Genomic DNA, 22,762 nt, shown 5'->3' on the forward strand with positions numbered 1-22,762 from the left:
AGGCTTCAATCACACTGTCGGGGGTCACTGTCATCACACCGCCCCATGCTCCCCCTACCCTCAATCACCTTTCAGTGATTGGGCGGGAGGTAGAGAGGAGTGCAGGGACGGATGGAGGAGTTGGGCGATGTACAAAGATGCATTTTGGCCTTTTGAAAAAAATCTTTACATACTCTTTTGAATACATTTAAGATGTAAAAATTGTATCTGGCATGTTTATACACAAAGAAACTTTTTGCCCTTTATCAAGAATTCTACCTTTTTATCTATTACCTCTGATAAACCACAATACACAATTTGCAGAAACAGAGGGGGGTGAGGCACTTAGTCACTGATTGGCCCAAGGGCCGTCTGCATCATTTATGGAGGACATCATGTTGATTATGAAAATAAATAAATAAGTGGATAAAAACAAGGCATTTATGTGTTATGTTATGAATGGGAGCAATAACACCAGAAGAAGCTATAGTTTTGTCCCAGGTTTGAATTAATAAATGCTTCTGTTTTTCATCATTTCACAACATTTACAAACCTGGTGAAGTCAAGAACACAGAAACACAGATATCTTAATCAGAAACAGAGTGATGAGAATGTATTACAAGATAGGGTTTGTATAAATGAATGTATCCTGATCTACATCTTATTAAAAAACAGACAGAGAGGGAGAGAGGGAGAGAGGGACAGAGAAGGAAAATATGAGCAAGTGTCTCATGCTCCTCCTGATAGACCCGGCTCGCCCATTCATTACTCCCTGAACGGCAGCCAGTGTCAGTTATATTACTGCAAAGCTGCCTCTGACTGACAGCCGCGAGTTGGGGGGAAAATAACAGCAAAATACTGCCTGATGCCCGGGGAGCAAACAGGGGGAGGGGCTGTGATGGATGGGTGTGTAGGACCCAGGCGGTGGAAGGCAGAGATGAGTTTCCTCCAGATGAGACAGGGTGTCTGTGGCACCTCTGCCCCGCTGCCCAGTGGGGCAGCCTTGTCAGGGCATCCCACCCCTGTCAGGAAGTGCTGAGGTGCCTCCGTCAATACTCCCATCAGTCATGTCAAAGCATATTCAGCACATAAAACTGGACCTCGTGTGATGGGAATGCAAAAGCGCAGCAAGCCCATCTGCTCTGACAGGCCTGGTGTCAGCACAGGACAGATACCCTGCATCCCTTTAAACGCCATCATAGCACCATGAGACACAACATTCAGACCAGTTTGTTATAGGTTTGAGTGCTTTGTGTGTTGCCTGCTGTCACCTAGTCAAACTTGTCTTTGATATTGTACTGGTTTTAGGTCTCCTTGCTGCTTAAGTATCTTCCTGATCACGGAACACTGTGCTATTTTATGGCATCCTTTGTCACTGCTGCTCATCAAGGCATCAATGCATTTGATCTGTGAGAACGTGTTAATGGTCTTATCCACCTAAAAAGTGCCTCAATGTTCAGAGTTCACTTCATGCACTGGGTGGTAAATGACATTTTTGCCTCTGGGTAAAACTGTGGGTGGCCAACTATGAAATGACCGTCTGTTCTTCATTACTCAGTCAACAACAGCATCTGACTCCACCAGTGGATGCATCTCTACACCCCCCACTCCACACTTATACAACCCACCCACCTTGGGTGTCCCAAATAAAGTCTTTTTGCAAGACATGTAGCTTTTCTTTAATGGTGAAAACATGCTTTTGACAGTGCAATTGCAATTTAGCATTACACGGTGGCTTAGTTGTTTGCACTGTTGCCTTATAGCCAGAAGATCCTGGCAATTTTCATCCCACCTCCAAAAACATGCAGACCGCAGGCTGTGAATGGAAGTGGGACTGTGTTCAATAAAAACAATTAAAAACAATATAAAACAATTAAAACATTAGTGTTAAATTAAAAACAATAGTATCAAAAATAATATATATAATAATAATAATAATATATATATATAATTCTGATAAAGAACAAAAATAAAGTCTTGAAGATGCTGGATTTATACAAGAAAGAGAAAAAGAAACACACACAAAATAAAATGAAATAAAATGAATACATAAATAAATAAAATACAATAGGGCAGTTGATATGTTGAAAATAGATTTAAGCGAAACAGTCAAACCTTTAACGAAACAACAAAATGAGAAGAAGTAATGGTCAGGATTTCTGTACAGTCTTACTAAATACTTTTTAAATACCTGCATCCTGGTTGCTGGGTGACGTTGCGTATCACTGACGTCATCTGAACTGACGAATGCGGAAGCAGCTCGGTAGTAGGAGCCTGTTAGCCCCCCAAACCATAACACAGGACATGTATCGGATTTAACCTGGTTACTACGTTTCTCTAAGGCTTTACTACGTCTCGCAAAGCGGTTGTACGGTTCCTGTCGTGCCTGTGAGAGCTCGGACGAACTGCTGAAGACTAAAGAACGAGGGAAATGGAGGTAAAAGCTGAATGTTGATGATCCAGGGATTAGCCTTAGCATTAGCTTTCACAGTTTACTGGTTAATGTCGGAACCTGTTTGTCGACATTATTCAGAGTACTGGTGTAATTACATGGCAACACCACGACTGATTTCATATAATAATCTTGATGAATGGGATTAACGTTGAGGTTATTTTGACATGTTTGACAGACACAACACAGGCGAATCATAGAAAATGTGCAGTTGGATTGAATGATTCTTTCCCATAATCCTATACCATGAAATAAAAGTAATATACATATACCTAACATTACATTAGTATTTCCTTGTCTGTGACCGTTATCCTGAATTGATTAGTCTCGTCGCGTTCTGTATTAATCCATTTTACTTGGTAAATGAACCAGAAAATCAAGAATTATTTTCTCAAATTTGACACATATTTAGATTAGCAGTCACATAGGTATAGAATACCGATAAGCACGTCTGAAATACTGGGTGTCCTGCTTGCAGCTGCGTGTGTTCCTTCTAAACAGAGTCTTAAACAGTATTTGCATCACTGAATATCTCTTTTGTTCGTGTTCTTGTAATAGGAGCCGGGTGGTAACGGGGCAGAGGCTGTGGCTTCACCCTCAGGAGCTGCACCCAAGTCAAAGGTACTGCAGCAAGCACTACTCCTAACTATGGCTGTCTCCATCACTTACTTTCAAAGTCAGGATGATGATGTGTTACGTTTTCATTGGTGGTTATCTAATAGAGCAGAACGAGACAGTGAGTGTAATGTGTGTGTCTTGCATGAGGAACAAAAGCCCATAGAGAATTTAGTTGCCAAATGGGATTAGAGTTGATGTCTCACCTCAAGCGTGAAGTACAACTTTGGTGTTTTGGTTTGGTTGTGTTCTGGCACTGTGAAGAAGACTGGAGGACTTACAGAATCATAAATTAGGTATTATTTTAATCAGTTAGGTTTTAAAAGCCACCCATCATGTCATGATAACCCTGCTTCTACCTTAACTTATATACAATCCTGCTTATCCAGTAATGAATTTGTGTTGTGATTGCATGTTGATTTATCCTCTGTATAAAACACTCAGCTGGACACGTTATCCAAAGATGACCTCATCAAGTTTGCCAAGAAGCAGATGGCTGCCATCCAGAAAGTTAAGAGCAAATATGCAGGTAACTAGACACTACGTGTGTGTGTGTGTGTGTGTGTGTGTGTGTGTGTGTGTGTGTGTGTGTGTGTGTGTGTGTGTCAGCATCAAGTACATTTGATGTTTCTCTCTTCCTAGATTTGGAGAAAGAAGTTGAATCCCTGAAACAACAATCTAAAAGCAGTAACAGCAGTTCAGATGACTCCATGTTGCTCCAGGTAGAGGAAGCTCTGCAGAGATACCTCGATATGTTTCTGCTGTACATACACTCTGTTGACATTCTTCTCATGAGTATTGTGTGTGTGACAGGAGCTGACTGACAGGATGGATGCTTTACTGCTGGAGAAGGCAGAGACTCAGCAGAGTCTGGCTCTGTCTCGTAAAGATCTGGAGAGGACTAAGCAACAGGCCGAGGTAAACTGAAACGCAAATATGAGCAGGCACTGCTTCAGGCAACAACTTGAGAAAAGATCTTTAAGTCTTTTCATGTGCATGTTTATTGTATGTTTACATAGAAATTAAAGTCATGACAATATTTACACAACTGTTTGTGCGCAGGGCAATCTGGAGACCCTACAAGGAGAGCTTGACCGTGTCACAGAGGACCACCAAAGGAAGATCAGTATACTTCAGAGCACGATTGAGGATTCCAACAGGAAACACCAAGAAGAAGTGTCTTATTTCCAGAATCTATTAAAAGAGCGAGAAGAGAGTGACAGGGAGAGAGACAGTGAACGAGAGAAGAAGCTTCTGGTTGAACAAAGCAGTGTAAAAGAGAGTTTTGAGGAAGTGCAATGTGGCTTGGAAGCTCAGCTGGAAAGCCTTCGAGCTGAACTGGAAGTGGTCCAAGGGCGAAAATCACAGGAGTTGGCTGAAGTGCAGGAGAGCCACCAGAGGGAGCTGACAGAGGCCCAGCAGGAGGTGGAGAACCTGAGGGAGGAGCTGGCTCAGAAGAGCGTGCAGCAAGAAGAGGAGATGAGGGCTTTGGAGGAGGATTTTGAGATCGAGAGGGAGCGTCTCCTTTTGCTCCACGAAGAGTTGACCGAGCAGCTCGCTCTCAAAGGTACAACAGGAACACCAGGCTACAGGCATAGTCCAATGATGGTATACTGTAGATACATAGATAGATGAGAGTAATGTTCCAATAGGAGTTGGGTATTGTGCTTTGGTTTTGGTACTGGTTCTGTTATGATACTTTAGAAGACATGTAACTAGACAGATAATATTATGCTTATGATTCCAGAGAGTTACCTGCAAGACGTGCAAGAGGAAGACGAGGACCCTGCCCGTGGATCAGGGATTGCAAAAATGCTGGAGCTGTCAGGCTTCACCCAGGGAGAGTCCAGTCATGGGAACGGAGAAGAGACAGCGGTCAAAAGACTAAGAGCTTCCCTGGGAGATTTTCAAGCCAGGAACACCATGTTACAGGATGAGCTCACACTGCTCAGCAATGTCAGGGGAGAACTTGAAGCAGAGCTAGAGCGAGTCAAGGAGGAGTTCCAGATGGAGAGAGAGGAGATGGAGTTCAAAATCAATGAGCTGCAGATGAATCGGGAAAGTAGCAGCATTGACACAACCATGGTAAACAGTCAGGTGGACTTTGACCCTATGATAAACCCTGAACCAGGTCAACAAGACGTCACAAGAGAGTTGCCCCAAAAGAGTGAAGCGAAGAAAATTGAAGAAGATGCTCTCCCGTGTAAAGAGGTGCAGTCAGCAAACGGCAGTCCTTCACTAGACCAGCATGCTGTGAATCTAGAGGAACAGCAGCAGTCAAACAAGGAGCTGACGGCCCAGTGTGAGGCCTTGACCAAGGAGAGAGACACAGCCCTGGCTGAGTACCACCACACGAGGGGCATACTACAAAGTTTGGAGACGGAGCTGGGCCAGAAGACAAATGCCTTTGTCCTTCAGTACAAAGCCATGAAGGAGCAGGGAGCCCAGACAATACAGGAGCTCCAAGTCCAGGTAGAAGAACTGAGTCTGGAAAGGGATCGACTAGAATCCAGAATCGGAGAGGTTACAGAGGAGAAAAACACACTTACAGATGAGGTGCAAGACTTGAAATTGAAGGTTGAAGAGGAGGATCAGAAAATCAAACTCCAATCCTCGATAGAAGAACAAGCAACTTTAGCCGGTGAGCTAAAGGTGTCTGTGGAGGAACTAACCAGGCAGAACGAGGAGATCCTTTCACAACTGCAGATGAAAGAGAACACAATTGAGGACCTGAAGGAAATGAACAGCACACTGACTGCAGAGCGAGATCAAATAAAACCCCTCCTTCAGCTTCAAGGAGAGGAAGAGGAAAGGCTGAAGAATGAGAGAGAGAAAGACATCGAGAGGCTACTGGGGGAGAAGGATAAAGAGGTAGATTTGCTGAGAGAGGCAACAGAGACAGAGCTGAAGAACATGAGACAAGAGAAGGACACTGAAGTAGAACATCTAAAACAGGAAAATGAGAAGATGGAAAAGAGGCTAAAAGAGGAGGTGGGGAGAATACAGGAGACTGTTTCTGCTTTAGAGCTCATGGTGACGGAGCTCTCCACAGGCAAGGCTGACCTCCAGCACAAACTGGAGGATGCCTCGTCTGGACTCTCCCAATTCCAGGAACAGAAGGAACATTTGGACTCCAAACTGGCAGCTTTAGTCACCCAGCTCGATCAGGAGACATCTGAAAAGCATCAAATAGAAGACAAGTTGAAATCACTGACTGAGGAGGCAGAGCGGGCCCAAGCCACCATCAGAGATCTGGAGGAAAACCAGTCCAGAGCCCTGAAGAACTCCAATGAAGAGGCTCAGGAACTCCAAGGACGTATAGATGAGCTGGAAAAGGAGAGGAGTCTGTTGAAGAGTTGTGTTGAAGAAGCCCAAGGGCAGAGAGGATCAGAAGAGTTGCATAAAGAGCTCCGGGCCCACATTGAAGATCTGGAAAAGGAGAGGGACATGTTGAGGAGCAGCATGGAAGAGGTGGTGAAGGACACGGAAGGGCTTCAAAAAGATCTGGAGGATATGAAATCGGTCAATGAGAAGATCAGAGGTGAGAATCAAAAGTTGCAGGATCAGATTTCTGTGGTGAGCCAAGGGAAGGAAGAGGAGATGGGGGAAATGAGGACAGGGAGAGAAACTATGGAGAAAGAGAAAACAGAACTGGAAGAACAACTGACAGAGAAGAACTCACTCATCGATCAGCTGAGGAACGAGGCGGCCGCTCTCCAGGTAAGTGCAGCTCCTGTCATTTGTTTTCACATAGAACTGATGCATTTATGAAATGTATGTAGGTTAAACAACATTGGCTTTTTAGGAGCTTCAAATAAAAAAACTAAGCGTTTTCCTCAAAAAACACATATAGTATTAAGCAGTAATTAGGTGTCTTCAGTTACTCCTGCTGACTTGCTTCTCTTTCCTTTGTTCTGTTTCTTCTTCCCGTCTATTTCACATAGGAATCTGCTGCCCAGTCTGCTCCCTCTGAGGAACCAATCTGCCAGTTCACCGAGAAAATAGGTGTGGTATTTACAATCGCATGTAAACAGATGCAGAGCGAGTTGCTGTTAATCTTCTTATCAAATCTCCAAAGACTGATGTAGTTTTCCTGCTTTTTAATCCCATGTTTCCTGAACCTTCTGTCTCATTTTAGCTCTTCTGGAGAACGGAAACAGAGAGAGGGAGGAGAGGATGAACAAGATCAAGGCTGTCGCTGTCAAAGCAAAGAAGGAGCTGGCCAACAGTAAGAAAGAGGTACAGTGTGTGGCATCTCACTCTGATTAACATTTCTTTTAGGAACAAAAGTGTGCGATCAGATGTTGATGAATCCATAATTTTGCTCTCCAGGTTGCAGCTCTCAAGGAGGAAGTGGAGTCCCTGAAAGCAGAGAGGGAGAAAGTGAGCAGCTCCATGAAAGACATCATCCACGGTGCTGAGGGTTACAAGGTAAGAGACGGTCTGAGGATGGAAAAGCCATCAAAAATGTTCAGCTTAGACTGTCGGTGTCAAAAATCACTATTTATTTATCACTATATGAATAAAGCGTTTTCCATCACTGCTGTCACGTCTCCACTCATCTTCTCAGGAAGCATTAATCAGCTTTACATTGTCCAGTGAGCCGTGTAACGTTTCATCTATTCAGCTATTAATGTGTGTCAGTCTGCATGTATTGCTTATTGACACATGAAGGCTGAGATCACCTTTCTGTTTGTGTGGATGTGGGAGTAAATCCACTCAGAGCTCTCCATAAATGGCCCCCAGACTGCACTGAGCTTTATGACTGTGCCTCCATTAGGGAAGAAGTCTCAGTGTGTGTCTAACGAGAGTTCTGCTCCAATAATAACTGCTGCTGATAATCTTGGAGATCGGGCGGTGTTTACCTCCGTGTGTACGCTTAATGTATGTGTGTGTGTGTGTGTGTGTGTGTGTGTGTTTGCGTAGAACCTGCAGATAGATTACGACAGGCAGACGGAGCGATTGGATAAAGAGAGCGAGAAGGTGGAGACGGCAGAGAGACAGATCGCTGAGCTGACCAAACGACTCAGCACTGCTGTCACGCAGGTAACAGACACAGACTTCATCACACACACACACACACACACACACACACACATTACCGTTAACAAACACAAACAGTACTTTTGCCCCTGTAGTAAATCAAAGCAGTGCCACTTTGTCCAGCTATACATCTTCCCAATGATTCTTACATAACCATGTTCCCATCTGATTTACAGTCACTTTAGCCAGCTCTGCCTCACAGCCCATCAGATGTGACTTGGTGAACTCGGAGGAAATTCAATCTACATATCCTCATTTCTCCATAGTGGTATCTAATTCCAATGAGAATGAGAGAGGCAGGCAAATGGAGCAGAGTACAGCTTCCATCTGCTGTGAGCTCGCGCCACACTATATTCCGAGACACCTGTTTATTCTTGTGTGGGCTCATGGGTCTCGGGGGAGACGGCAGACTGGAAGCTAGTCAGGGATCTCGCAGAACGTCGGGACATCTCTGTTTACTAATCATAGTTTTAGCGGTTTGGCTGACAGCTGATGGGAGCTCACGGCTGCTGCTGGTTCACTGGTGCCTGCAGAGGAAGCCTGCAGAGGCTGCCGCTGTCAGATTTGCATGAATGAGTTTAAAGAGTGTGACGTGTGTTCGTGGAGGTTTCAGGTAAAAGCCTTGAATATGTAGAATATCAGTAGTTTAAGCAGTAAGAAAAACACGCTTGTTCTTAGTGTGACATTCATGCTTTTTTGTACAGTGAGGTGTGGAAATGCTGAAGGGGGCATAGAAGTGTGTACTCTTCAAGTATCCTGTATAGTATCCTGGAACATTTGTGCCTTTTTTATAGATTGAGACACTGAGCGGTGAGAAGGGGGACCTGTTGGCTGCCATGGAGACAATGAGGAGCACAGTGAGACAGCTGGAGGGCCAGACCCAGGAGCTCCGCAGACATTCAGCCAGCCTGGATAGAGACCTGCTGGCTGAGAGAACTCTGAAAGAACAGAAGACCAAAGTAATGAGAGAGACATTAAAGATTCAAGCAAATGGTCCTCCAAAAATCCTGAAATACGTACTACACCATGTTAGCAAAGAAGTAATGCACAAACGACTGTACATTTGTTATTATTAATTGATTAAATTAAACAGTAGTGAACAAACAATTAGTGATTACCATCCCTCATGGAGACAAAACCATTCATAGGTCCAAAGCTCAATTTGAATAAAAGGTTATTATTATTTCTTTCTATTGATTAACCATGTGTGTATTCAGGACTTGTCATCTGCCACAAAGGAGGTGGAAGAGCTGACAGCTCAGCTCCGCAAGCAGCAGCAGCAGTCTCAGCAGACTGCTCAAGAGCTTGAGCAGCTACGCAAGGTATACACACACGCACACGCACACACACACACACACTGGCCTCTCAGACACAGCAGTCTCATAGGACCGGTCCAATGATGGCTGGCCTGCAGCTATCAAAGCACCTCTCAAAAAGAAAGAGCCTTTCTAGCCCACAGCATTTGCTGTTGTATTTCCATTAGAGACTGGAATCTGTGCAGCACAGAGCATGGAAACTACCATGATGTCTGACGTCTTTCCTCCTGATCTACTGAATATAAATCTCAGAAAAATTCCACTGCCATTATCTGACATTTTTGTTTCAACTTCCATTTTAAGAAATCACATTGACTCTCAGATAAAAGATCATTCATTCACTCCCCAATTTAAGTAGTTGGCACTGTGACACGGTGGAAAACCTTTACAAATGTTCTGCTGTCAAAGATTCAGTTAAGGAAATGTAGATGACATCACATCTCCACTACACCATCAGGGGGAGCAATGGTTCCCTGGTCATATTTGCTCAAGGCACAGCTCAGCTCCTGTATCCTAGCTGTGTCTGTCCTGTGTACATAAAACAAACAAAAAGACTCTAACTATACCTCCTCTAGGCCTTGTCTCTTGGCCCCTACGTCCTGTTGCTTGACTAAGTGCCAAGAACTTAGCTTCTTGGCACTTACTCTCGTTATTCTCTATGGATTTTTGCTTGTGTTGTATCAAAGCTTCAGATATACGTCGCTTTGGATAAAAGCGACTGCTAAAAGGCTAAATGTAAATGTAGTTGAGGCAAGATTTACATCCTGTTCCCAATCATGATGTAGTTTGTTATTTCTGCCTGCAGGAGGCACAGCAGAGCTCTCTACTCGACATGGAGATGGCAGACTATGAAAGGCTGGTGAAAGAGCTCAATGTAAAACTCTCTGAGAGAGACGTGTGTGCTGAAGAACTAAAGGCACAGATCCAAGCTCTCTCTCAAAAGGAGGACACACTCAACCAGGAAATTGGTAAGAAACACGGACACTAATTAAAACTGCTAACATGTCTATATGCTCAACTGTTTCATTATTTGACAGTAAAAAAGGATTTTAGTCACTCTGTCAATGCAGTATTAATCAGTTCCACAATATAATCCAGCAAACTGTATCACGAAAACACAATTAATTTTCACCCCCTAAAATTAATTAGTGTCTTCATAGTTCTTATTTTGTTACTAATAAACTACATTACTTTAAATAAAAAGATGTGTGTGTGTGTGTGTGTTTCTCCATCTGTCTCCAGGGAGTTTGAAGTCCCAGCTGGATCTGGGGGAGGAGAAATCCTCCAAGATGAAACAGCTGCTGGTGAAGACCAAGAAGGATTTGGCTGATGCCAAGACACAGGTCTGCTTCTATGTTTGTGCACGCATGTGTGTATGTGCGTGTTTCCCGTAGGATTTTCCTATTCCAGCCTGTTACTTCAGTGCCTAATGAATGTAAAGTGTTATGCAACCATGTGTGGGCATGGATGTGGGGGAGGCACTGAAGATGTTGGAAATAAAAACTGGGAGTAAAGGCTGTATGTATTTAAAAATGTACTTCCTTTCATGTGTGTGTGGGTTTGTGTGTGTGTGTGTGTGCCGTGCAGGAGGCTTCCCTCATGATGGTGCAGGCTTCTCTGAGCGGAGAGCTGGAGGCAAACCAGCAGCAGTTAGAAAGCTCCAAGGTAAAATAGGCAATAATAATAATCTTATCTTATCAACTATATGTTTACACCGGACAAATGTTTTTGGTTTTACATCAGTTTTTTCCTCTTCAGAAAGACCAAAATACTTTTGTTGACAAAAAAACAAGATAACTGTATATTAAAGTAATTATGTATCACATGAAAGTTTTAAAGGAGGGGATTTATTGAAGTCGCTCCTATATGCATAGCATCTTAATGTGTGTGTGTTTGTTTGTGCATTTGTGCGTATGCTTGTGTATGTTCAGATTGAGATGTGTGAGCTGACGGCTGAGCGCCATCGTCTCCAGGAGCAGCTGAGGGGTGTGCTAGAGCAGCAGCAGCGAACCAGCAGCTCCCTGCAGCAACAAATCAGCAACCTGCAGCAGGAACGTGACACTGCCAAGGTATACACACATTCTCACACACACACACACACACATACACACACACACACACACTCCCTCTCTTTTTTTTATTTTAATGTTTATCCCGGTTAAGTCAATTGATATCCATGCTGTTAAAGGCTCCATAAATAAAAACACTGGAACAAAGTTTTAAGAATCATTTTCACAAAATCTGTATTGGAAAAGCAAAGTTTCTATTTGATTTATTCTCTCCATTCAGCTTGTTATCTGTTCTCTAAAACAATTTGGTGCGGCAGTAATAATGTGTAATTTTTAAGGGAATAATTTCTTATGAAAACAGTTATTTCATTTCTTGTATGTTTTATTTATCAGTGTGTCCGTCTATCTTGCATTTATCCTGTTTCTACGTCGGCTCTCATAATCATCCAGCTATTTTTCATCCTTCTCTTATGTGCTTCCTCTTGTTAAAGTGTCCCGACATATATATTACTATGGATTTTTTTAATGGTATATATCTGCAGAACTTGGATATAAATTCAACTATTATGGCAAGAAGCTGGATTGTAAATGACCTCCATCAGTAGCTCTTGCTGAGCTGCCTAAGAGGAAAGCACTTAATCCTCAACTGCTACTGTGGAGCCGCTTGTTGGCCCACTGAAGAAAGGTTTTCTGAACTTTCCCTGGATAGGTCAAATTTATAAGAAAGTTGTGATGGACACGGGGAGTAAGTTATTAAATATGTGTTTTGTTTACCTTTTGTTTGCTAGTCTTGACTTTCTGTTCACACTAGATGTGTGCTGTGCTGTTAAATGTGTTTCCAGGCTGAGCTTGTGGCAACATCAGGCGAGTTTGAGAGTTACAAGGTGAGGGTCCATAATGTGCTCAAGCAGCAGAAGAGTAAATCCTCCTCGCAGAGTGAAGGAGACACCAGCAGACTAGAGAGGTAAGGGAAAGAAACACTATTCGTAACAAAGAAACATACAGGGAGGCGGTCATCATTTTGATGATCCCCTGACTCACTGCCTGTTAAAACTGCTCAATTACAAAGTGAATGATTCTGTAAATGTATGGCCTCTTCCTCAACTTTCAATTCGGAACACAATCTGTTGTGGTTGGAGCAAATTCAAAAATATTTTCAAAATTGGAAGCTTAGACAAATGGCAGCACAGCCAGTGGTGCTTCCATCCATAACGTTATGCCAACTGGATGGAACAGACTAACACATTAACTGTGAGTACTGTGAACACTCATTTTTCTGACAGCTCACCACACTCTGGTCAATAAATCCAGTACATTAGGATTACAGAGATTGGTGTAATATGTCTTTTTTAGCACATTCAAATAGTTTGTTTACAACTTTTACAGCAGCAGCCTCTAGAGTTTTCTGCCGAGAATGTAAAAATGTATCTTTCTGAGATCAGAAATGTCCCAGAGTAAGATTAAGATCCATTCTGGTTTCTCAAGAATTTGCACAGTGAAATCATTAAAACATAATTTCTTCCAGACCTAACAAAGACTACAACTATGACTTCAACTGAAAAACTTTGACCAAAACACGTGTTTATGTTATGTGACATGTGTAGAATGAATACGGTGTGTGTGTGCTTGTGTGTGTGACAGGGAGCAGTTGTCCTCTCATGTAGAGCAGCTGAGGTCCAGGCTGGCAGAGAGCCAGCAAAGCCTCCAGAGCAACACGGTGGAGCTGCAGCAGCTCCAGACTGAACATGACACTCTGCTGGAGAGACACAACAAGATTCTGCAGGAGACCGTCAGCAAGGAGGCTGAGCTCCGTGAGAGGTGAGGAGGCTCTGCTCTGACCACACTCTCCCCCCTCTGATATGCCAGGGAGCCATTACAACGCAGTGCGGATGCCAAGTAGGACCAGAAAGTAAATGCGCTAGTCGTGGGTGGAAGGGAGGACAGGGCTAAAATATGCAAAAGGAGCAAAATTTTAATTCAAGTGTCTCTTATAAAAGCCCAGTTCTCTCTTCAGTTAAAGTAAATAACGGCTATTGTTTAAGAAATGTGTGTTTTCCCACCCAATGAGGAGACATTGAAACACATGCTAGGAACACCTTATTAGACCTGTCACATTCTTCTCCACTTCCTCTCATTTCCTCTCCCTCTGACTCCGCCCTCAGGTTGTTGTCAGTGCAGTCGCAGAACGTGGCTCTGCGGGCAGAGCTGGCCCAGGTCCAGGCTGATTTGTCTTCTCAAGCAGAGGCCCAGCGGCAGACTTTCAGGGAGCAGCTCAGGAGGCTGCAGGATGAGCACCGGGCCACTGTGGAGACCCTGCAGGGCCAGCTGGCTCGCGTCGAGGACCAGCTTTTCACCCTGCAGAGCCAGAACAGTAAGCACGGAGGCAGGTGGAGCTTGGAGAGACGTGCCCCCACATATTTAGCTTTCATTAGAAATGTATGTCGATAATTCAGTTTCAAAATTTAAAAACTAAAAGATATTACAAAAGACCTCAATACAGAAATACAACAGAATTAGTTTGACATTACACACTGACCTTGTCACAGCTTTGATCATATTTATTAATGTGATGTCTGTTCTCAAAACAGCATTTGGAAATGGATAACCTGTAAAAAAAAAAAACAGATCATAATTATTTTGGCTTCTTCATAATTACGGGAATCACAGCTTGCCATTTCATAAAGCTGAAAATGTTCTATTTAATCATTGGAATGAGAGCCAGTGTCCCCTTCAGGACGGGATTCAGCCCCATCACAGTAACCTCAGTCAGCCCTCAGCTCTCATGTTTTTCTTTGATGCACTTGTGAGTAAATGACAGAGAAGTGTAGAAGTAACTGCTGCTCCTGTAGGCAGCAGTAGGTACGAGGGGTGAATGGATGACATTGTCAAGTCATTCATCACTTCAAGTGTTGAGACTGTTGAGCTTTTCTATCCAGTTTACACTTCTCTCCCGTGAGAGGAATGACGGGAGATGGAGGAGGAACCAGGAAAGGGGATGCTTGTGTGTTTATCGGTGCTGGAGGCTCATTCATCACCTCCCACACAGCTGCCCACAAATACACACATGTAGTAATGACTGTAAAGGGCAAGTGTGTGTGCGTGCGTCTGTGTCCCCTCTGCTTCAGCGTGACCAGGTGTTGCTGTGTACTCCCTGTTCTGTTCCCGCCTTCCAGTGTGGCAACTAGCTCACTGTGGCATCTGGAGACACATCATTAGTGACACACACACACACACACACTTGGATTATATGGATCCAATCATAATCTTTATTGTGGATCATATATGAGCGAGACCATCCTGATCGTCTGACATGTAGACCGGCCACAATATATTCTGTAATGGTTTTTAATCAACAGTAACAAAAATTCATTTATGTATATCGCAGTGGTTTTTGAAATATTTCTTTCGCGCCCCCCTTTTATAAATCAGAAGTTTTTTTTTGTTTCAGGAGCCCCCTGTAACCCCATGAAACCGGGGGGTTGCTTCTAAAAGGTCAACAAGGTCAAACAAGATGTTTGGTTTCAAGTGTTGTGCTCATTCTAAAGAACGGTGTGGTGGGGAGCAGGATAGAAGCAGCACTAGACTAACAATTGTTATTGTCAAACTCAAATTCACACACACACACGGGTAGTATAACTTCATCCACTTGCTGTCGACTGTGTGGGTGAAGGAGTCACGGTGCCAGACTGGGGGAGGAAGGTGAGAGGAGCAGTTTGGAGGTTAACTTTAGGTTCATCAATCCCAATGCTTTGCTTTGTCACCCACCTTTCAAACAGCTCACCCCCTCACTGTACCTCCTTACATTTCATGTTGCTCCTCCAGACCAGTGTCTGCTGCCCCCTAATGGCATACAACATTACGACACTAACTGAGTTTTTAAATGATATGGTAATGAGTGATGGATGCTGCTGTAACATGAAGTTGGGATGCTGAAAAATGTATATACCAACCTCTCATTGTTTCAGGTTCAGTGTTGCTGCAGTCCAGCCGTAAACCCCTGGCAGCAGAAGTCCAGCGTAGAAACACAGACCAGGGCGGGCTGGGACTCATGGCCCTCAGTGACCTCCAGTCTATGGCCAGGGAGGAGGGAGAAGGCATGGAGACTACGGAGACCGAGAGCCCCTCCCCAGCACGCACGCCCCTGCCTTCTCTGGAGCAGCTTCTCACATCCCCAGACCCCAAACAAGGTTATCAGGATCTTACCAACTCTGTCCTCATACCCCCATTTTAACCATAGAAACACTACTTTTGGATACACCAAGTTAAAATGTTGTCAGTGTGTAGTAGGTACCTAAATATGATGCTTACTTATTTGTATGTGTTTTGCGTGGCAGAGCCATTTGTATGGACGTTGGAGCCGACCAAAGAAGAGTTGAACCAGAAGCTGAGCACAGCTACACGCAGTATGGGGCACATGAACAGCCTTCTGCATGAAACAGAGGCCACCAACGCTGTTCTCATGGAGCAGATCACTGTATGTATACATGCTACAACGTACACAAAAAAACAGATGACAGAAACAACAATTCATATATTTCAAATCACACATTTGAATATTTCTTTATTGATATGTGGCCACCTCTATATGAGCGGGGGGTCACGTCAGGGCCAGTGTTCAGTTTGGGCCGACTTGGTGTTCTGAGGTCCATCCCAGTTTTTCAGCGTTGTTTGTTTATATGTGCTCTTTAAATAGGCCTGTATGCCCCCACAGTGATATCAAACAGCTTCACATTGGTTAGTGTCCCATCTTTGTCCAAGAGAAAGTAGAACTTGTGTCCTTTGACCCTGAGGGGGATGAAGGAGGGGGACTCGAGCCTGTGAGCGTAGCAGCCCACCTGGGACAGAGGGACTGTTACCGTGTAGCCTCGGCTCGGTCCCAAAGGTGACTGGGTGAAGACGGTCACCATCTTCCCGCCCTGGTGTAAGACCACCTTGCTGACAGAGCGGCGGCAGAACAGAACCCCGAGTCCCGCTATACTCGCCCCCATAGCCAGGCAGCCCAGCGTGAAGCCGTACCTCCAGGCGCCGGAGCCCAAGTTCATGTCAAAGCTCCACACCCCGGCCAGCCCAGTGGTGCGAGCCGCTTTAGCCTTCCCCTGCTCGGCGGCTCCCCGTGTGTCTCTGAGCCCGGTGTAGGCGAAGTGAGCCAGGTAGGTCCAGAACAGGACCTGTCCTCCGCAGAAGACGGACAGGAGGCGGAAGAAGCGCGTCCTGTCGTGCTGGAACAAGGCGACGTCCGCGGTGGGTTGAGTGGCGGAGGACAGGCCGCGGCGGACGAACAGCCCGCTGCTCACCGCGGGCACACACGGAACCACCGCCCTGCTTCGTGGAACCTGCGCCCGCTTCAACGCGGCTGACAGGCGCCCGAGTAGCCCTGACTGCCTGCAGTAACACGACACACCGGCGAACAGCAAACGCTCCAGCCCCATGTTTTAGGCAGGGAAGTCCCTCAAATGTGCCCAAGGTGAACGCTAAAACTGAAATGCCGTAATTAACTAACTAACTAATGTTACTTCAAGTCTCCTTTACTGAGACATAGCACACAAATACAACCGGGCGCCGCCATGTTTGTGTCAAGTGACGTCAGCGTGCTACGGAGAGCAACACACACCAAAATCAGTATCAACATTTTTTTTTTTTACAAGTACTTAATTAGAGAAGTAATCTACCAGCAGCAGGGAAACAGAATGAATTAAAGATCGATAAAAAGGACTCCCTTAGTTTAGGGTGTCACGACTAAGTGTTGCTTGTATTGTGCGCCCCCTAGTTGTTGAAGAGTGAAGTGCGTCGTCTTGAGCGTAACCACGAGCGGGAGAAGAGCGTGGCCAACCTGGAGTATCTGAAGAATGTCCTGCTGCAGTTCATCTTCCTGCGATCTGGCAGCGAGAGGCAAGCACTGCTGCCCGTCATCCACACCATGCTGCAGCTCAGCCCAGAGGAGAAGAACAAACTGGCAGCCATTGCACAAGGTTTGTGATTCCACCACTGCAGGTCTTTAGGGGGTTTGGTATGTAGCTGAAATGACATTGACATTTCCCTTAGGTAACCAGTAGAGTAAGATACAGTTGAATAGTAATCATGATAAATACACAGCAGATTATTCAACATTATTGTGTCAGGGTGTAGATCATTTGTAAGGATGAATCTTGCAGTTTAACTTAGTTGTTTGCTCTCCTTTGTGCAGGTGAGGAAGAGTTGTCAGCGTCTCGAGGCTCAGGCTGGGGCTCCTATCTCCACAGCTGGTCTGGGATCAGATAGACCTGAACATCAACCGGCCGCACAAAAAACACTGGGAGCACAAAGCTGAGCTGCTGTTACTGGGCATTCTATATGGAAACATGTAGGAATAGTGATCACCTATATTAGTGTCACAGATTTGAATATTGCTGCATTTATCATCATCAGACAACCTTAACAATCAATAATGAGCATATAAAATTCGAGATGCATGTTTTTCCTCAATGAAAGCTTTGTTACTGTACATCAGGAAGGGGCTGTTGTCATAGCACAACCAGACAAACAATCACAGCAAATAATAACATTTAACATTACAGTGCAGAGCAGAGCAAAATTTTAAAAATAAGATAATAAAAGCGACGGCAAGATACGTTACTATTGCTGTTTAATGTACTGTTATAGTGGCAGGCACATGGGCCCTGTCTTGGCCTGACCTTTGAGCCTCTGCATCGTCATTTGTTCCTGCTGGGCTTTGGTGTTTGTCAGTGTTTGACACGGTCACCTGGGTCAAATCATCCTCCGATATCTAACAAAAGTGTTATCTTGTCTGTAAAACTGTAGGTTTTTAGCAGCCAGTACTTGATATAGTGGCGTGTAACAGTGGTGACTGTCCAGCGGGCAGTTGTGATGCGACCTTGTCCACCGAATGTAGCTGCAGCTTTCGCTCGTCTGTCTTATTCAACGCCTCCTGAAGGTATACAAATCCTGTCGTCGTTATCATCTCGTGAACATCCTGCACCATATATCAGGTTTACAGCCATCATATCAGCTCTTCCTCTGATTGATGACTGATTATTGTTTATCCTCTGACTTGATTTGTTTTGTTGGGAGGACAGCGATCCACTGCCAGCTTGCCGTGGCTGATTTGTCGCGCCTTCTCATTTCAACAGAGTATTGCAGTAATTGTAACCATTGTTATTAAGTGTGTAATGATCCCATACTGGGATGAGTTACCCACTATACTTTTGCATTCCCTGCTTCTTCCTGTGAGCAGTTACCTGCCTGGGGGAGAAGGTCAAGTGCAGCCTTATGTGTTAGAAAGCGTTAGTGAGATATTATACACAAGCTACAGAGAACCCAATAGGGAGGGTAACTAGCATTTATAAGATGAAGGGGAGTAAATAAAGGGACCAATGAATGTGCGGTAAAGGAAAGGGGGAGATGTGCTGATCCGGGAAAGGATTAAATGTTTGATTGACCGACTGATATCTTACCAGTTAATGTGAACAATGACACATCTGCATCTTCTTTGGTAATTGTTTGTTTCTTGTATTTAAAACATTTACTGACATGTGGGTTATACTTCAAGCGTTGCTCATAATAAGGCATTAGAATACAGTACAAGTAATAATCGCAACTTAATACACACATGTTACCTCATTTGGTAAACACTGCATTCTCTATATTCCTGTCGGCCATTTTCCAAGGCATGTTGTGTTGTATTCGTTTGTAATGTTATCAGTGTGTGTCAGAATTTACACTTGATGTCTTTAGCAAAGGCTGCAGTGTATGTTAGAAAAAGATGTTAAGAATTCTGTACGCTTTGGAAAACAATAGGCAGAAAATACTGTTAAGTTTACATGATTCGTTGTCACGGGGATCAAATGTGCAAAGCCACTGGAATGGGTTTTCATCATGATCACATTTAATGTACAATGCAAGTCATGCTCATTTCAGATTCAGCAGAGAGTTGTGATGGGCAAAACATTATGATGTTACGCTTAGTGTGTATATGTGTATTTCTATGAAGGATGAATCAGTACTGACAGAGAAGCCAGGAGATAGATGATGTCATTTTTGCTGATATGTGATTTCTTGACTGATTGAAGTGGATTTATAATTTAACAATAACTGTTTGAGTTGTGTTTTGGCCTACATACGCTGTTCTGCCAGCTAGTTGTTGTTTGTTTCTTTGTTTCTTTTCATAATCATTTTATTTCATTTTAATGGTTTATACAGCTACTTTGGCGATTGGTGATATTTATGATTCTAAAACTTCCATTTCTTTCTCAGGCTCTATGAACATTATGTATGTCTTGGTAGTCAATCTTTCCTAAATGAAGGGGATCACCTGAATGCTCATTAAACAGCATATTGGAGGATGTTTTGAATTGGCAAAGCGCTGTACAGTCAGTTTGTTATCAGGTAATCTGTTTAGAAATGTGTAATGCAGCTAATACACTCCCTTAAGTGTCATCTACACGTTCACTCTCCTCTGATAGTTTATTCATCCTCACTCTCCATCAACTTCTCATTCTTGTTGCAGCCTTTTGTGATGCTCTCATCACAACTGAATGTATTTTTAGCCAAGGCCTTTATATATTCTGTATATGTTGGTTAAAGGGAGAGGAAGCTAAGAGACTAATTATCCACATTTGTATGCATATTCTAATTACTGCGCAGTAAGTGATTGGGATTTAATTCTATACCTTATTTGGTTACCATTAAGAGGCATTCAGTGCTTATTTCAATGAGGGAAACCAAAGTAATTGTTTTTTCCAAAAATAAAGTAAATGTGGATAAGAATGTTTCAGACCTCATTGTTTTCAACCTTTCATTTATAATATATCATAATGCAATTTAGATGTTAAAAGTATCAAAGCTTCTCCAGTAGGGGTGTTTCTTGATCTCTGACTGCGCCTTTTATGTCTTTATAATGTCCAAGAACTGGGTAAGAATTCACATATATGTCCATCAGTAGTAATTGTTTTCCGTTTCTCTCCAGACAGACTGAATGTGCCTTTTCCATCCCTGTGTGAGGACTTGCGAGTAGTGATGGGAGTATCGATTCCGTGGTATCGATATATCGATACTCACATGAGTATCGATTGAGTATCGATGACTTTCATAAAGTATCGATACTAATTAATAAATGAAAAACGCGCATGTGTCACTTCCACATCTTTTAGGGTAATGTTAATACATACAGGCTTCTGTGCTGCAACTGTATTAGAAGCTCGTATCTGTTGCAACGTGGCCAGGCTGATGTACCTGAACTCTGAAAGGTAACTAAACTTTATTGCGTTTCTATTCTCTAAATTGTTCCTTGAGGGGTAACATGGCTGATATTTTGTCCGTGTAGAAAGAAGGCAGAGCGCAACAGAAAATTCTTCATCGACCTGCTGGAGAAGGAGCGTATTGACACCATGATCACTGATCCACAAAATGTGTACTGGTAAGAACATGTTTAGAGTCCAAACAATGGGTTGGTTATGATTGAATAATGTTTTGTTTACTTTGATGCATCAGATATACATGTAGAGAGTACACTCTAAAAACAAAAGCATTGGCTCAACAAAAAAAAATTAACGCAACAGTTTGCATCAATCTTTTTGAGTTACGACAACTTCATATGAAATTATATTTAACCAACAAACTACATTGAGTTAGGGGAATTAGCATTTCCGCTACAATCAAACGTATTTTTAATTACCGCTTACTTGATAATTGGTAGCATTAACACAAGTTTTTAAGTTGATTACTCAAAAAATTTAGTTGTATCAACTAGTTTTTCCAAACTGTAAGTTGTATCACAATAGTAACCAAAGTCCAATTAACAATACAAATATCTTACCTAACATAGACATAAAAGCAACATTGGATGAAATGAGCAAATGAATTTAGATTACATAATGTAGTTGACAGTTACACAAATAAGCAATTAATCATGGGGGGGACGGGGGACGACTTGAACTCAAGGTGGAGAAAAATTAAGTTACCAAGCCAATTTCATAAAGTTACTACAACTTGAATTTTGTTTTGAATCAATTAACACAGAAATTAGTTTAAATTACACACAATATTAAGTTGATGTAATTACCAACATTATCATGTAAACACAACTCATCAAAATAACTTATGCAACTTAAAGAATTGATCTAAATCAATAAATTTGAATTTTTATCTTGCAACCATGCATCTAATTAATTGGTGGTAAAAGGTCCCCTGAATTACTTTTTAGAGTGTAGTTGCATTGGCATATAGGTCTTATCTTTAATGTAGATCCCCCAGGGAAACTTAACTGCTCAAATCAGATCAAACAGTTGTCTCGTTCAGGGCTTCTGTTCTCAAAATCGATATAAAAGTCACCTAAGATTATGATGGTGTCAGCATGATTTACTATGTCTGCAATAAATGTGGAGAACTCGTCTAAGAATCGTTTGTAATGGCCAGGAGGGAAGTAGAAAACAGCCTTGTGGAAGGAAAGTTGTTTGCCTAGTTTAGAGGGACGTGCATTATTAGAAAATACAAGAGACGAGACATCTATGCCTCTGCCATCTTTTCGTGGTAAGGTTGAGTGCTTGGTCAAAAATGATTAATTTTTTGGGGGAAATATGACCAGCATGGACCAGCATGAGCATGAAGCTAAGTTTGTAGAAGGTTTGACTCGAGTCTTTTTGTACAGATGATTTTCAGTGCAGATTCAAAAGCCTCAGTATCCATGACTGCGGGTCGCTGCTCAGTGTCGGTCTCACCGCCGCATAACCTTTTTCCCCACAGGGAGCATCTGTCGCCGGGAGGAGTCTCCTGGTGGCTCCGCTGCTTCATCATCAGCTGTGTCCTCTTCTTCCTCACCACCCCGGCCATCATCATCTCCATTACATTACATTACGGTCATTTAGCAGACGCTTTTATCCAGAGCGACTTACAATAAGTGTGTTCAACAAAGGTAGATACAATAACTTGTCCACCATGGACAGGTTCAACGTTACCAAACCAGTGGAGTATCTTAATGTAAGTGCCGTACAGTCAACTTGAAGGAGACGGTTGATGATCATAAACACACACATCCATCTCTGCCTTTTTTGAAGCCCACTGGACACGGTATGTCATACACTGTTAGCAGTTGAACATGTTGTCTGAGTCATGTTCTCCCTTTTCCTAGTTTAGTTTTATGTTTCATGATGTGTTTGAGAGAGTGTTGTCTGTCTTTTTATTTACATATCTTATTTCTGTTGGTTCCTACAGGTCTGGAGAAAACAGACCACGATGCATAAATGTTACACTTTCTTAATCTTCATGGTCCTGTTGCTGCACTCCTTAGGACTCAGCAGGTACAGCATGTTCCTTCACAGCTTTACAATACTGTGAAAAGTAAAACGATACAATTG

The 22,762-nt window shown here is 43.2% G+C and overlaps 2 protein-coding genes across 2 annotated transcripts; one reads left to right on the forward strand and one right to left on the reverse strand.

Annotated features, from left to right (window-relative positions):
• The first annotated feature begins 2,234 nt into the window (after positions 1–2,234).
• On the forward strand, positions 2,235–17,685 carry gcc2 (GRIP and coiled-coil domain containing 2). The gene is made up of 24 exons (XM_076161934.1): positions 2,235–2,416; positions 2,990–3,052; positions 3,491–3,575; positions 3,689–3,768; positions 3,860–3,964; positions 4,109–4,613; positions 4,794–6,766; positions 6,991–7,051; positions 7,185–7,285; positions 7,379–7,477; positions 7,973–8,092; positions 8,884–9,048; positions 9,307–9,411; positions 10,211–10,373; positions 10,648–10,748; positions 10,993–11,070; positions 11,337–11,474; positions 12,257–12,378; positions 13,056–13,232; positions 13,577–13,785; positions 15,380–15,601; positions 15,749–15,888; positions 17,182–17,383; positions 17,599–17,685. Exons 1-24 carry the CDS (start codon positions 2,411–2,413, stop codon positions 17,670–17,672), a joined length of 5,094 nt encoding a protein of 1,697 aa, XP_076018049.1. The 5' UTR covers positions 2,235–2,410; the 3' UTR covers positions 17,673–17,685.
• On the reverse strand, positions 15,902–16,985 carry tmem223 (transmembrane protein 223). Its single transcript, XM_076161935.1, has one exon. The coding sequence runs from the start codon at positions 16,841–16,843 to the stop codon at positions 16,100–16,102; it is 744 nt and encodes a 247-aa protein (XP_076018050.1). The 5' UTR covers positions 16,844–16,985; the 3' UTR covers positions 15,902–16,099.
• Positions 17,686–22,762: the final 5,077 nt, after the last annotated feature.

The sequence above is a fragment of the Genypterus blacodes genome, unplaced genomic scaffold, assembly GCF_046128005.1.
Source record: "Genypterus blacodes isolate CSIRO-AG114 ecotype Tasmania unplaced genomic scaffold, CSIRO-AGI_Gbla_v1 ptg000118l_1, whole genome shotgun sequence".
Lineage (NCBI taxonomy): Eukaryota > Metazoa > Chordata > Actinopteri > Ophidiiformes > Ophidiidae > Genypterus > Genypterus blacodes.

Coding starts and splice junctions, on each gene's coding strand:
- gcc2 (XM_076161934.1), top strand. Junction 3,053..3,490: donor GAGCTGCACCCAAGTCAAAG/GTACTGCAGCAA, acceptor TAAAACACTCAG/CTGGACACGTTATCCAAAGA. Junction 9,412..10,210: donor AGCTTGAGCAGCTACGCAAG/GTATACACACAC, acceptor TTCTGCCTGCAG/GAGGCACAGCAGAGCTCTCT.
- tmem223 (XM_076161935.1), bottom strand. CDS start 16,843: ATGGGGCTGGAGCGTTTGCTGTTCGCCGGTGTGTCGTGTTACTGCAGG.